General features: G+C 44.7%; 1 protein-coding gene and 1 pseudogene across 2 annotated transcripts; both read left to right on the forward strand.

The window, feature by feature from the left end:
* Positions 1–480: 480 nt before the first annotated feature.
* Positions 481–5,511, forward strand: LOC136497839 (very-long-chain 3-oxoacyl-CoA reductase 1-like). 2 transcript variants are annotated; one of them, XM_066493709.1, is made up of 3 exons: positions 481–1,165; positions 3,524–3,593; positions 4,784–5,511. In XM_066493709.1, the coding sequence occupies exons 1-3, from the start codon at positions 537–539 to the stop codon at positions 5,039–5,041; spliced, it is 957 nt and encodes a 318-aa protein (XP_066349806.1). In that variant the 5' UTR covers positions 481–536; the 3' UTR covers positions 5,042–5,511. The 2 variants fall into 2 exon arrangements, with proteins under 2 accessions (XP_066349806.1, XP_066349805.1); XM_066493708.1 differs by lacking the exons at positions 3,524–3,593; positions 4,784–5,511 and adding an exon at positions 2,339–3,507.
* Positions 5,512–6,411: 900 nt separating this feature from the next.
* Positions 6,412–12,096, forward strand: LOC136495481 (uncharacterized; annotated as a pseudogene).
* Positions 12,097–15,761: the final 3,665 nt, after the last annotated feature.

Genomic DNA, 15,761 nt, shown 5'->3' on the forward strand with positions numbered 1-15,761 from the left:
TTTTCAATGCATCGACATTCAACAACCGAAACCGCACCACCTGCCCACAATTTACTCCACAATTTAAAGGTTGTCCTGGTGGCCCAGCTCACGATGGGATGCAGCATGGATACGGATACGTGTATAGGTATCGGATAGATACGGATACAGAGATACATCATTTTTTTAAAAAAACCTGATACGTGGATACATTATATATCTATTTTTAATGTATAATAAATAATAAAATTACTAGAAGCCAATCATGCAGCAGGCGTCTAGGCGGGTGTCCGTGGCGGATACGTATGGTCATTCATCAAATCGCATGGATATCCGATCTTTTTTTGCAATTATTTTTCTTGCCATACTTCACGGATACGTATCCGCGTATCCTCCCAAGCGTATCATACGGGATACGTGGCCAACCTCACGTATCCGTGCAATGGGGTGCTTGACTGCTTGTACGTGCTTTCTCGGGTTATATCTGGAGCCGTCGTCAAACCCCGTTCGCATACGGCATACAGCGCGCAGCAGAAGCATCTGCTGAGCTAGTCTCCATGGCCTGCGTGCACGCGCAGCCCGCGTGGGCGCTGGCGCTCGCAGCGCTGGGGCTCTTCGTGTCGGCGCGCGCCACGGCGCGCCTCGCGCTGTGGCTATACGCGGCGTTCCTCCGCCCGGCGAAGCCGTTGCGCCGCCGCTACGGCGCCTGGGCCGTCATCACGGGCGCCACGGACGGCATCGGCCGCGCGCTCGCGTTCCGCCTCGCCGTGGCCGACCTCGGGATCGTCCTCGTCGGCCGGAACCCCGACAAGCTCGACGCCGTCTCGGCCGACCTCAGAGCCAGGCACCCGGGCACCCAGGTCCGCACCTTCGTCCTCGACTTCGCCGCCGACGATGCCGCCACGAAGGTGGACGCGCTCGGGGAGTTTCTCCGGGGCCTCGACGTGGGCGTGCTCGTGAACAACGTCGGCAGGTCGTACCCGTACGCGCGCTACTTCCACGAGGTGGACGAGGCGCTGGCGCTAAGCCTGATACGGCTCAACGTCGAGGCCGTCACGCGGGTGACGCACGCCGTGCTCCCCGGCATGCTGGAACGCGGGCGTGGAGCCATCGTGAACATGGGCTCCGGCGCCTCTGCCATCATGCCGTCCGACCCGCTCTACACCGTCTACGTCGCCACCAAGGCGTAAGTAGCCAGTGCTCCTCGCTCCCTGTGTTTTGTGTGCTTCAGAGCTGCTTCATAGATTTACGATTTAACAGTAGTGATGGAAGAATCCTGAGGTTAAAACTTAAGGTCTTTGTTTTAACTTTTAAGTGAACATAACTTCAAACATAACGTGAAACATGATAGATTGGAAATGATGCACGGTCTAGAATTCCATGAGCTTGGCCATTGGAGAACTTCGGCTGCTTAGCTTATTTGAGAAATTGTCGGTATGTGTCCATCTCGTGATGTAGTGGCTATAAGTGAACATGACTTCAAACATGGATAGATTGGAAATGATGTACGGACTACAATTCTGCGCCCATCTCGTGATGTAGTGTGGCTAAAAGCATATTTCCCTCCGTCCCAAAATTACTGTTCTTTTAGGATTTGTATATAGCGTATATTAAGGATGAAGCAAAATAACATGCACACCCCTACAACCTTATAATAATTATTATATCTGGTGCAGAGTAAATGAACATTCATCGTACAGTATGTCCTATCACTGGTACAGCCACAATGGTCAACACGGCAATTGACGGCAATTGATTACTCACCACTATAACTTTTTGAGCCCCGTTTAGTTGGCCGAATTTTGGAATTTAGCACTTTCGTTTTTATTTGGCAATTAATGTTTAATCATAGGATTCAATTAGGCTTTAAAACGTCGTCTCGTGATTTCCGACCTAAACTGTACAATTAGTTTTTTTCATCTATATTTAATGCTCCATACACGTATCGTAGGATTCGATGTGATGACTACTATAACACTTTTTAAAAATTTAAGTTTGGAACTAAACGCGGCCTCACCTAAAAACATGCTCATACGTAATGTTATTGGTGATATTTATTCCTATAGGCATGGGACTCACCTAGCTAGCACGACGACATTCTTTATGGGACTTACTTTGAATGCTAAAACGACCATAATTTCGTAAATATTTTGCTTTGGTTAAGTGAACATAACTAATAACTTCAAAATACACCGGAAAGATAAGAGCAACCACAGTAGAGTTATAAGAGTAGTCCATAGGATTAAAATATTTTCTACCAGCTCTCTAAAATATTATGGATTTGGTAATAGAGTGGTCTATAGCTAGCTAAAGTTACCATAGTCTTATGGACAAAAAATCATTTTATCTGCTACTCCAGTTCTCCCTCGGTTCTAGCCAACAGCTCCGTCGCCCCCTGCACGGCAGATCTAGCGTCGATGGCAAGCCAGAAGGCGTGTTCAGCGAGGTCGCCGTCGCAGGTATCCAAGCGCGCCACAGCGAGGTTGACGCCGCGGGCATCCGCGCGCCCAGCGAGGCCGCCATCGGTGAGGTCGCCGTCCTGGACGTCCGTGCCCCGGCAAGGTCGCTGTCCCGGGCGTCCGCGCCCCGGCAAGGTCGCCATCCTGGGCGTCTGCGCCCCGGCGAGGTCACCGCCCCGGGCCTCCGCGCCCCGACGAGGTCGCTGTCCCGACCTTACCGGGCGTCCGCACCCCATACGAAGAAGAAGCTCGAGTCTGATTCAAGGCAGTGGCAGTCCGATCTACATGGAGAAGAGGCGAGGTGTAGAGGGAGCAACGAGCGGCGGCGGAGGCAGCAGTTTGCGGGCGGAGTCACGACTTTGCAAGACGAGAGTCGAGGAGAACGGGCGTGTGTTATTTATGGATTATTAGTAGGCCCCATATTTTGGTCCATTTACGACACTGTTTGGTTGGTGATCAAAACTTGTCCACGTCAAAAGTTCATCGTGCCATAAGTTTTTTCGGTAGCTGTTTGGTTCATTGTCACATCTATGGCAACAGTCCATAGCTATAGCCCACTGACATAAAAGCTATCGATATAGACTACCCAGTCCATATATATTATGGTTGCTCTTAGGCACTGTCTACAGTTGCCGTAAGCTTATTATTAGAGCACATTCGGGCTGCTGAGCTTGTTTAATTTGGGTAAAGTATATATAATTGTCGGGATATCATTTTTCTAAAACTAACGATTTGTTGGGGTCATATACTCATATGGAAGCACTAGATTACTATGCAATAATAGGAATAATTTACTGTTGTCAGTCATACTCTTTTTACGAAAGTGTGGAATTTACAGTAGAATTGATCATTTACCATCAAATTAGTCTCTTGTGTTTTCTGTGTCGATTATTGTGTTCTCGTGATTATAATGAAGATTAAAGAAACTCGACGTTGTTTATAAACTGGAACTGTCTACAACTAACACCCAAGCTAAAAATACAATAAAAAGATTACGGTAACTCTGCTAGACTATTTCCAGCAGATTGTACAATTTTTTTTTTGAGAACAAGTGATGAGACTACTTATTTTTTTTTATTTGGCAGCTATGTCGACCAATTTTCGAGGTGCCTATATGTCGAATACAAGAGCAAAGGCATAGACGTACAATGCCAGGTGTGAACTAACTGCTTTTTATTTACACAATGCATTCTCACTTTACCAAACTGCTAAAAAAGTTCAAAATGTACATAAGTAACCCTTTTCAATTTCTTCGTTGAATCTATCCAAACAGTAACATTGGGATATTCTTGCCGTTTATTTATTTTCAATAATATGTATTTTGACCGAATTTTTTCTGCAATATTATGAGTAGTTATAAAATTATAATAATTACCAAGTGATGTTAAATACAAACCAAATAATATCAACTCTGTGAATTAATGGCTTTTCGATGGCAATGCGCTCAGTTTACTAACTGCTAAAAATGTTTAAAATATGTTAAAGTCTCCATTTAATCCGTCTAAATTGTTTTATGCAAAGCATTAATTTTGCACTCCTCCGTCGGTATCCCTTCTCGCTATGGAATGCTTGAATGCACATAAGTTACCACGCGGTCTTTCCACATTCTCATACACAATAATCCATTTTTATAAGACATACTAATCATTAACAAGTGATTTAAAGTACGGATCTAATATTAACATTGATTTTATGGCACATAACTTTCATTTATTTGACTAATTCTTGGTCAAATCATGAACTTGGATAATTAGAAAAATGCTTTATAAAAATGAACAGAAGGAATATAAGTTATGCATGGTACAAGTGAAGCTCGATACACTGGATTGTGGGTACGTATCAATACTTGCAGAAGCCGTTGTCAGATGGCCTCAATAAGAAACCGATTTGCATAATGCATATTTATTGGATAGAAATTAAATGAAACCACTAGTACATCTGCCCTTTGAAACATCCAACTGCTCCAATTAAACACAGCCTAACCGTGACACGCGGCCTGTTCGCTGGTTGGTTTCTAGGCTGGTTTGAGCTGGTTGGTGCTGGTTTATTGTGAGAGAAAAATACTATTGGCTGACTGATTTGGGCTGGCTAAAACCAACAAGCGAACAGGCTGACGAAGAAGAAACATTTATGCTCGCTGTTGGTGTCATGAATGCTGTTATATGGAGCCATCATATCTACTATGCTATCTGCCTTGCCTCCATACATTCCCCCATGACTTAAAGCATGCTAGCTGAACTCTTTTGCCATGAGTGCAGTAGCTACTGAAAGTCCTGAATCTTCTTTTTTTTGTGTGAGAAAGAAATAAGTCTTGGAATCTGTATGTATGTTGTTCTTTGATCCAGGTACCCATACAGGTGGCGACGAAGTTGGCGTCCATCAGGAAACCCACCTTCCTGGCACCGTCGCCGGAGACGTATGCCCGCGCCGCCGTCCGCTACATCGGGTACGAGCCGCGGTGCACGCCGTACTGGGGGCACGCACTGGTGTGGCTCCTCATCTCCCTTGTGCCCGAGCCTATCGCCGACAGGATGTTCCTAAACAGGTCCATCAGCATCCGCGCCAAGGGCCGCGCCAAAGAAGCTAAGAAGAAGGCGCAGTGACGAGGGTCTCTCCTTGTTGGTCAGTGGATTTTAAGTCCTGGAGTTGATGCTTTAAGACAAGCGTCGCCATGTCCACTTAGCTTATAAGCCAATAAATTAACCAACAGTACTTTTAGCCATGACTTATCAGCCAAACAAACATGACAATATCTACTCGGTATGTTCGTACGCTTTGCATGTCGATGAGTTTGTAATACGTGCACCGAAACAAGTGCATGCTTTACCTTGTCGTTGTACCACGGTCACAGATTCTACTATCGTATAGCCCTTTGTATGTGTTGTGGCTGCTAGGGTCTAGCTCTAGCTCATCGACATTCTCGGTTGGTTCTAAACGCTAGCGTCTTGCAAGCTGGTTTGGAATAGCTAGGACTTGTCGATGTCGTGTAACTAAAACTTTCTTGTCCTCTTAATGAAAATAGGCTACGGCATGATCATGAAAAAAACAAGTGCATGCTCAAAGCATTTTTCTTATTATCTTTGAAAAGCAGTGTTTCAGATGGATGATGAAAAAGTAGATCGGAATGTTGCATATGTTGCAATGATTGTACACGTATGTTGCAAGTGCCTGTTCCTAATGTTCCATCTATGTTTAAAGACGTATGTTGCAAGTGTGTTTTTCTGGATATTGCATATGTTTCACACATATGTTGTAAGTGTTTTATTTTGATGTTTCGTATGTTTACAATAATTTTCAAATGTTATTTAGGTGTTTTTTCAAGTGTTTCATAAGTATGTTTCAAGTGTTTCATTTATCTTCGGACGTATGTTGCAAGTGTTACATCTGGATGTTTTAAAAGTAAATCGGATGTTGCACATGGGATACATGGGGTGAGAGCGGCGAGGGGGGGGGGGGAGGGGAGCTGTCCCCGTGTGCAATTTAACGGCGCGGGCGTGGTTCAGGTGGAGGCGTGCTGGTGCGAGCTTGGGCGTGGAGTGCAGGCACGTGCGGAAAACAGAGTGCAGCGCGGGCATCCGGACCAGAAGTGGGCGTCCGTTCCCACGTCTGGACATTAGCAGTTTGACTTTTTTTGTTACATCAATTTTGCTACGTATCTAGATATATTGTTACATATAGATAAATAGCAAAGTGTTATTAAGACCACCCTCGTCCCCTCCGATCCTCTTGGAGAGAGGATTTATTAAACGAACCAGCCATAACAGGGCAATCCCTACATCAGCCGGCTTCGAGTTCCCTGTTGGACGACGCCAAATCCGACTTCGAACAGGAAAGGGACATCTTGTGTGGCCTTTATAGGTAACCCAGATATGATTTCGCGGCGGCGCTCTTCCCTTCCGCAAGACGACGACGTGCTCTCCCCTTCGACAAGACGACGACTTCGCCGGGAAAGCATATGACGAACGACAGGAACATGCCGAGACAACTCGGCCAAAAGGTTTCCACCCGCTCGGGGGCAGAGCAGATGACCGCCGAGACCCAGGCCACACAGATGCAGGGCCAGGTAGGTATCTATGCCTTGTTCCTTATTCAACCCTTATGCTGCTGTGGATGCTCAGCTCGTGACTCAAATTGTGTGATGCTGAGCAAAAACTTGCTGTTGTACACGGCAAATTTGGGACTTTTGGAGATAGTTTCACTAACTTAGTAGCAATTCGTTGGGGCTGCTATCTTATTATGGGCCTGTTCGCTTGTCTGAATTCTGGAGGAGGAATCTGGATGGTTTGGAGGAATACTGGATGAATTTGTGAGAGAAAAACACTGTTCCGGATAAAAAAAAATAAACGAAATCAAGCCAGAAAAGTTGTGCATGTAATGCTTAGATCTGTACTGCCGTGTTTGATATTGATGACTATATACTATATGTAATATATGTTCTGTCATGTATCTCTGCATAGCATTTGTTTTTCTCTCCTGTTAACTCATTCGAACATCAATGTAGGAACATGAGCAGGAAGATAGGATTAGCGAACTTCCAGACCACACTCTCACGACTATTTTAGATAGGCTTGAAAAACTACGGGATGATGTGAGGACCTGTTGTTGATGGTAGCTACCATCCATCCATCATAAATCGTCAATAAAACTTGTATAAGGATATAAATATAATCACCAACATAGACTTAGGGGTTTAAACTAACAATTTCCACGAGTTTTGGTGAATCTGTGTTTTCTGCATGATTTATTCAGAAAACCATCTAGGGGGATCAAAACGTTAAATAAAATCGCGCTTATCCGCAGCGAAAACTACTCCAGAAGGTTCCAGAGGACACCAGAAGCCACGCCACCGAAGCAGACCTACAAAGGATGATGGCCGGCCCCACCTGCAGGCTGGCTAGCCCCCTGGTCCCACCTGTCAGCCCTCCGTTGTTATGTCGGTTCTCCACCGCCTTAAGGATTGCATCTACGCCGTTTATTCAAGTTGGTTTGATCCGATGGTTCAGGATTGATGCTCCGGTCTATATAACCAGCCCCTGCCCCCCCCCCTTAGAGCACATTGCCAGAAGTCAAGAGTAGACCAGAAATTAGGATTTTCTGAGAGAAGAGACTAGAGCTCCAATTCTTCAAAGTTCTAGTATAGGCTCGCTAGCAAGGCTCAAGTCGAGTGTGTGCCATTGCTCAGGATTTTGGATCTGCCGTCTGGAGACTGGTATAGCCATTGTATCCCTTTATTTATGACTTCGTGCTACTTCAATATTATGTTGCTATTTATTATGTTCCAAGTTTGCTGTAGTTATATGCTTGATATAATTGTGATTGATGATGAGTTTATGCATATTTTCGCAAAGCGCTTAGCTCAAGATGCGCATGGGTTAAGTGGTCAACATTATGTAAGCATGGTGCTTAGATATTGTTTACCTGTGGATGCATTTTCCACTCTAGGTCATGTGGTAGATCATGGATGTGACACTGTTGTTGAGTCCATTGTAATCCACTTCCCGTTTGTAGAGCAAGTAGAACACAGTTACGAAGGGAGACAAGCTCTGTTCTTGATCTTCCTTAGTAATGTTCCTTATGCATAGATCCAAAGTTAATTATGCTATAGATGAGAGCGTATATACTTGGGTGTATAAAAGACTTAGTAAATAAGGAATGACTTAGGAATATTTTTACTTTTACTGAATCTCCTACCTAGCCATACTATATTTTATGAGTCTCTATTTTTATCTCTGGAATTATTATCAATGCTTCATACTTATCATTTATTTATCATTTGACTTACCCCTGCCATAGCATGAGAGTGGTTTTATTATCAGTATACATATTTGTCAATATCTCTATACCAACAATCCCATAGCTCCTCCCTGTGGATAAAATATAAATAACGATACTCGATATATTCCTGGATAAAATGCTACAATTATTGGGGACCAATACTAAGGTACCCAAAGAGGAGGAAGCTAATAACCATCAACATGGATACATTCGAGGAGTCAAGAGCGCGACTATAGCTCCAACCGACCTTCAGGTGCACAAGCTCCGCCTCGCCCAACCTCTGAGGCTACGGGCTCTTCCTTGTCCGACCTCTGAGGGCTGTTTTCCGCCTCACCCGGCCTCTGGGGGAGGACTTCGCCTTGCCCAGCCCCGAGGCCACAGGCTCCGCCTCGCCTGACCCTTGGGTCTGCGCTCCACCTCGCCCGACCTCTGAGGCTGCGGGCTCTACCTCGCCCGGCCTCTGGGGGAGGACTCCGCCTCGCCAGACCGCGAGGCCGCGGGCTTCGCCTCGCCCGAACTCTTGGGTCTGCGCTCCGCCTCGCCCGACCTCTAGAGGAGGACTCTGCCTCAGCCCCACCCCGAGGCTGCGGGCTCCGCCTCACCCGACCCTTGGGTCTGTGCTCTGTCTCGCCCGACCTCTGGGGGAGGACTCCACCTTGCCCGACCCTTGAGTCTGCGCTCCTGCCTCACCCGACCTCTAGGGGGAGGACTCCGCCTCACCCGACCCTGAGGTCGTGGGCTCCGCCTTCACTCGACCCTTGGGTCTGCGCTCCGCTTCGCCCGACCTCTAGGGGCAGGCTCCGCCTCGCGCCGACCTTTGAGGGCTGGTTCCCCCTCGCCTGACCCCGAGGCCACAGGCTCCGCCTCGCCCAACCCTTGGGTTTACGCTCCGTCTCAACCGGCCTCTAGGGGGAGGACTTCGCCTCGACCGACCCTGAGGCCGAGGGATCCATCTCACCCGACGGAGACTCATACCGCCTGCCAACCACACCAGGTCCAAGCAAATGGGCTCGGGTCAAATCTCTAACACCAGAGAGGTGATCGGCATGCCCTGATATAACCTATGGCCGTGACAGGGCCATACCTGGGAATTCACATCAGGAACAGCGTCGGGCGTACCGGTGCTGTTCTGCCTAACTCTCATACGGGCACTGATAGGCGTGTCAGTTCACCACAACGTCTGTTAGGATGGAGTGGAGCGCCACGACCGGGAGACAACGCCTGCATGGCGCTAGTGACGGACAGGGCCACGACATGGAGCTGTTCCTTGTTGACGTCTACAGGGTCGGTGGGACTCGCGTGAAGGAAAAGAAGGACCCGACGATCCTAGATGACTTCCTCTCCTTCTCATTCTCCTCTTTTTCCTTGACTATAACCCGTGCTTTCCCTTGGCCTATAAAAGAGAAAGCAGGGCGTCTCATGAAAAGCACCGGACTTGAATCGATCGCATCGGAACACATCATACCGATTCAAACTCGAACCCCGAACCGATTAGGACACATAAGCACCCAGCAGAGAAGTGACCGAGCCCTCGGCGCCCGTTCGCTCCTCTCTACAGAGATTTGGGACATTGTCCCTCTCTCGACCGTTTGTAACCCCTACTATAAACTTTCAGTGCTAGTAACACGAGCAACAACAACGAATTGGACGTAGGGACATTCTGCCCTGAACCAGTATAAACCTCGTGTCATCTTAGCACACCATCCGGACCAGACGCGCAATATTAGAAATTAACTAGCTGGTGGCAACTCGAAACACCGACAACAATGATATATTATCTGTGCGCTTGCAGATTCTTTACTTTAGCATATATAATTTTCTCTAAGTTTACAAATGTCATTAATAATTATCAACCACGTATTTCTGATATCATGCTAGTAAAAAGTGATGCTAAGAAATATAACACCTATGTACTTTCAAAGCGGTGGAGGCATGTTCCGGCCGGGATTGCTTTCGAAGAACTATGAGCCTGAGGAGGAAGCCACTTCAGAATATTATATATGTGATGAGTTGGCACAAGCCAATGTCTCATTGGTTGAAGCCACAGCGAGTATCTTGGCACATAAGAGTCAGCACACCATCAACTACCTGAGCATAAAGTTCTATCTGAGGGATGAATCAATTCACATTGTTCGTGCTGTGGATAACGCCATGGCGAACCGGGAGGTCATTAGAGCAGACTTCACAATCATACCAGAGAGAGTAGAGACATCATACATGAATGGAAGACTTTTCATGACATTCTTGGATGGTCATACCCGGGCATTTGGTGGTCTCACAAGCTTGTGCCTATATTGTCTGAGACTTGGCGAGTTTGACATGCCTAATGTGCTTTCTGCATGTAAGAAGCTAGAACACCTTATCCTAAACTGGTGTGATGCCGGGATTGGATCTGTCTTACAAATAGAGCACCCGCAACTTTCTCAGCTGAGTATTATCGATTGTGCATGTAATAGGATTGAGCTCAATCGGCTTCCAAGGCTTACTCATTTGACCTGTAAATCTTGGCGTCCTTCACATGATACATATCCATTGACCTTCGGTTATGTTCCAAAGCTTTCGGTGCTAATCCTTAATTCTATGGGTTCTATTTACCACAGAAATATTAGGCTAAGTGAATTCCTCCGTAACGCGGTCATAGTAAACCTGGATTTGAATTTTCAAGGTCAAAAGGTGAGTTGACGATAAAATAATTTGTGATTAAGATTTTATTATGTCCAAAGTAATGTTTCTTTTTAAGATTATTTGTACTTTATTTATCTGGGCAGATTTGGATTCAACCTGAAGCGCCAAAAGCATTATTAGCTCGTCTTTTGCGTAACCTTCAAATGCTTACACTACGTTGCATTCATGAAGAGTGTGACCTCTCTTGGACAATGTTTTTCTTAGAAGCTGCGCCCCTCTTGAAGGAAATAAAGATACAGGTACACTTATTTTTCTAATTGCTCCAAACATTTTTTTGGTCGATTTTGTAATTAGGATATCTTCACTTTCACACCATTCTAATTAACTCCAATGAGGAAGATTAGTAAAAGTTGATGTTATTCCTTTTTATCTCCTTTTCTTATGTTCCGATCTCCACCCTTGGAAATAAGACTTCTAAGAAATATATACTATTTGTAGCTAAATAAGAAAGCTATTATGTTTTCCTTTACGACTAGCTATATATTATGTTTGTTTTCAGTCTAAATGATGATAAATGATCATTTGAACAATCAGCAAATGACATTCATGGGAACTACTCCCTCTGAACTTATAATTAAATAATAAGTCAATTTAGCTATGTACTAAGTCAATCATTTCAATTTTGACCATCACTGACTAAAAATTAGATATAGGTCAAAATAACTCTTTTTGCATGTAATTGTTTCTCTTTAAAATAATATTAATAATATATATATCTATCTATATATATATAATTTTAAGATACTATTGATCAAAATGTAATAATGTTGGAGAGACATCGATGTCCAAATGAGGTCGATGGAGAAGTATAAACCTGGTCTCTTTTTGCAGGTGTGGGACCATGTGTGTGGGACCATGGAGGAACCATGGAGGAATTGCTGATGCAGCGAGAAATTTATAAAAAGGAAAGTGATCACTTGAGTTGGGCGGCACATGATTTCAAGCATTATAATCTGAGCAAGCCTAGGATAGAAGGCTTCCAAGTAGAAGAGAAACTCAATATATAAGACAAGTTCTGAAAGCAGCAGTGAATTTAGAACTTGTAGCACTTCGTAAAAGTCGCCTCTGTCCAAAGTGCCGGATTCGTCCTTCATCAATGGCATATCCACCAAACGAAGAGCAGAAGGACCTGATGAGGATACAAATTCAAGACCAGATATCCTCGAATGCTAGAACTAGATTTTTCCCTTGATCGTTATCTTCGCATTGCGCGTCCCTTAAGCATCATAGCTCTCACATCTTGTTGTACCATATGTATGGACGTCTTTATTGGTAGCTGATTATATATATAATTATAAAGAGGAATAAAACCATAAGCCAAGGGTTAGTTGTCAAGGTAGCAATATTACGGCATGTTACCAGTTTGCCAATTGCAGTGCAACCATTTCTACTTTTTTTCCCATGTCTTCAGGGGAAAAAAAGTCAAACAAAACCACGCACAAATTCCACATGAGGAGCACCTTATGTAGACATGTTTAGCAGTTTTTTTCTTATATGGAAAAACCTAGGCAGGCGAATTGCGGCTAGCATATCATCGTCCGGAACCGGATACCGAGTCTCTGACGTAGTCTTTCAACTGCTTCAGAGGGACAGAGGGACGTAGGACTGTAGGAGTGCCCAGTTAAATGCAAGCGCCGAGGAAAAATAGCATGAGATGCACCGGACGGCGGGAGAAAACACTTCGGCCTGGCGAATGGCGATCTGTCATGAGGGCGATTGGGCGAGTTTCTGCACTCCCATCTATTTATATGCATAATAATGGCCGTCTCAACACTTTCCGACACTAAAAGCAAAAAAAAAAAAAAAGGAGGACATGGCAATCTATTTAATGATGAGGTATAAGAGAAGAAGCAGCTTCTTCACTGAGCTGTTCTTAGTGGAAGCTTCATGTGAGTTTTCAATCTCCATTTAATAGGCTGCTGTATAGGCATTTTTAATGATATGACAACGTTTTTTAATCAAATTTGGGCTGCTTAGCTTATTTGAGCAATTGTCGGGTTGCATGAATCGCGTGATGTAGTGGCTAAAAGCATACTACTATTTGAGCAATTATTATTGCAAGGACCAGCCGAGCAACCCACGGATAGCATGCATGTGTTTTTTTTGGCAACAAACAGAGAATAACAGCATGCATGTGCTTCATGATGTCACTTGTTAAAATAATACTCCATCTGTTTTAAATTATAAGTCGTTTTGATTTTTGTAGATATATGTATCTTTTGTAATGCACTTAAATATACACTATGTTTGATAGTTATGTACCTAAAATACCAAAACGGCTTATAATTTAGAACGGATGGAGGAACATGCTTGTATTTCCTTATGGCGTTGGAGATTTACCTAAAGCTGTTAAAATAGTTCACCACAACTAAAGCAATATCTACCACACAAATATTTGTAATAAGAAATAAAAAAATTATATTTTGGAAGCATTGATGCCAAAATACATTTAGGTCTGTAGTATATACAATTACGGGTAGATCATATGGGAGTACTAGATTTACTTTTCTCGGTCATATTCTTTGTAGGACAGTGTGGACAAAGGAATTTAGATAAGCGACTTGGCATTGCCAAGAATACATGCAACAATAGCAAAATGCGAATCTATGTTTTGACAAACTTTGTTTCACAATCAACACCGTGCGTCATCAACTAGGCTTTCACCAATGCCCCAGTGAGGGGTTTCGCCATTGGCGACATCAATTGCAAGTCGGCGCCAAACTAACATAAAAGCAGTCGAGGGGCTCATTTTGTTGCTTCTAGCCCCTGCCAAAAAAAGGTATGAGGTTTGGTGCTAAACTAACCTAAAAGCGCCGAGGAGCCCATTTATGCTTCTAGCTCTCTCGCCCCCAAAATGTATGGGGGTTGGCGCTAAACTAACCTAAAAGTACCAAGGGGCTCATTTCACAACTCCTTGCTCCATCACCTCAAAGGTACGAGGGTTGACGCTAAACTAACCTAAAAGTGCTGAGGGGCTCATTTCGTCCGTTGTCGCTTCTAGCCCCCTCGCCTCAAAATATGGGGGTTGGCGCTAAACTAACCTAAGAGCACTAATGGGCTCATTTCATGACTCCTCACCCTCTTGCCCAAAAAGCACAAGGTCAGCACCAAAGTAATCTAAAAAAGCCGAGGGGCTCTCTTCGCTACCTCTTGCCCATCTCGCCCCCACAAAAAAGAACATGATAAGACACCAATGCGATCGTACCAGCACTAAAGAACCAGATCCCATCAGGGCACTCTCTCAGAATTACATCATTCGCTCTCGCTTTCGCTCCCCACTTTGCTATTGAAACTTCGGTGACCCAGTGTTTGAGACTTTGGTTGAGTTACGGCGAGGGGCATCATCGCCGACATTAGCGTCATCGACTATGCCTTCGCTAATATTTTGTCAAGGGACTTCGCCACTGACTTTGGCAAACTTGACACTAACCAACCCAACATCTCTGGCAAAGGGCTTGCCACCAATTTCAACATCACAAGCAACACCTTTGCAAACATATCGGTGAACAGCTTCACCACCGACTTCGGCTAACTCAACACCACCTTTGCCAACATTTTAGCAGAGGGCTTCTGAAACCCTAGTTTGGTTTTGAATAATTGATGAAACCTATTTGACTAATCCTTGATCTAAGTGTGTAGACAAGATAGGATGGTCCAAGGCCAAGTGATGGAGCAAGACGAAGTCCATGAAGATGAAGGTGGATATGTGATGGTAATCAAGATCCAATTTGGAAAAGAAGAAAGAGAAAAACAAAAGTGAGCTCAAGACAAAGGTATATTTGATAGGGCCATTTTTGTTTTGCCACTTAAGACACCATAGAGGGTGTGAGTGGGTTTATGATATAGTTGTACTATGAAGAGAGAAAAATCATGGTTAAATCAGTTATCAAGTGCCACTAGGTAAAGTCATACCTGCATATGCATTAGGACCTAGTGTGCTAACCTAACACCCTTGAAAATGCTTTGAAAATATGCTAACACATGTGCACCAAGGTGAGACACAATGTGTTTAGACTTGTGTCGGTGTTTTATAAACCAGACTAGTAAATTTATATGATTGCCGTGCTGCTCTAGGAAGACGATGGTAGCATCCAAAAGACACGAGGATTTATACTGGTTTAGGCCAAAGCCCTACGTCCAGTCTTAGAGATGATCAAGTGCGTGTTCCTCGCTTGAATGCTCTGAAGTTCTTACAATGGGGGTGCAAGAATGGTGGAAGAGGTAGAAGAGCTAGAGCTAGGAGACGGGCTGCCCGAAGGGAAGCTTTAAGAGCCATTCTATGGTGTAAGAATGAGTGAATCAGTTCGGATCCCCAAGATGGGTGCTCTGGCTGCCCTTATATAGAGTTCGGGGCCAGGGCATGTACCAAGAAGAAGGTTCTCCTGACCGAAGGGTCGTGAGCCTGAGGGATGACCTAGCTAACTTGGCTTGCAAGCTACTGTCATTTTGTGGTGCACATCTGGGTGTGGTTGTCATCACTATCCTATGGCCACGTCACGACATGGTGTGACATGGTGCTACTGTGCTGGTCATGGTGGCACTGTAGGCATGATGGTGGTTCTCCAGTCGTCCTGTGTGATGTGGTCTCTATCGTGGTCTTCATCATCGCCTCTTGGTTTCTCGGGGCATCGTATAAGAGTTGGTAGCCACCCCTGGGTCGTTGGTCGCCCTGTTGGCTTGAGGAGCTGAGGGCCCTCTTGGTTTATCTTGCTCTCAAATGATTAATCTACTAAATCTGAGCATGTAAGATTTGTACAGTAGCCATGTTTTGTTATGTTCTTCCAACCATAAAATTCTCAGCTCTAAACTAGATGTTTGCCACACCACTTAAAATTTAATATATAGGTTTATATATAAAAGAGC

The sequence above is a fragment of the Miscanthus floridulus genome, chromosome 12 (assembly GCF_019320115.1).
Source record: "Miscanthus floridulus cultivar M001 chromosome 12, ASM1932011v1, whole genome shotgun sequence".
NCBI lineage: Eukaryota > Viridiplantae > Streptophyta > Magnoliopsida > Poales > Poaceae > Miscanthus > Miscanthus floridulus.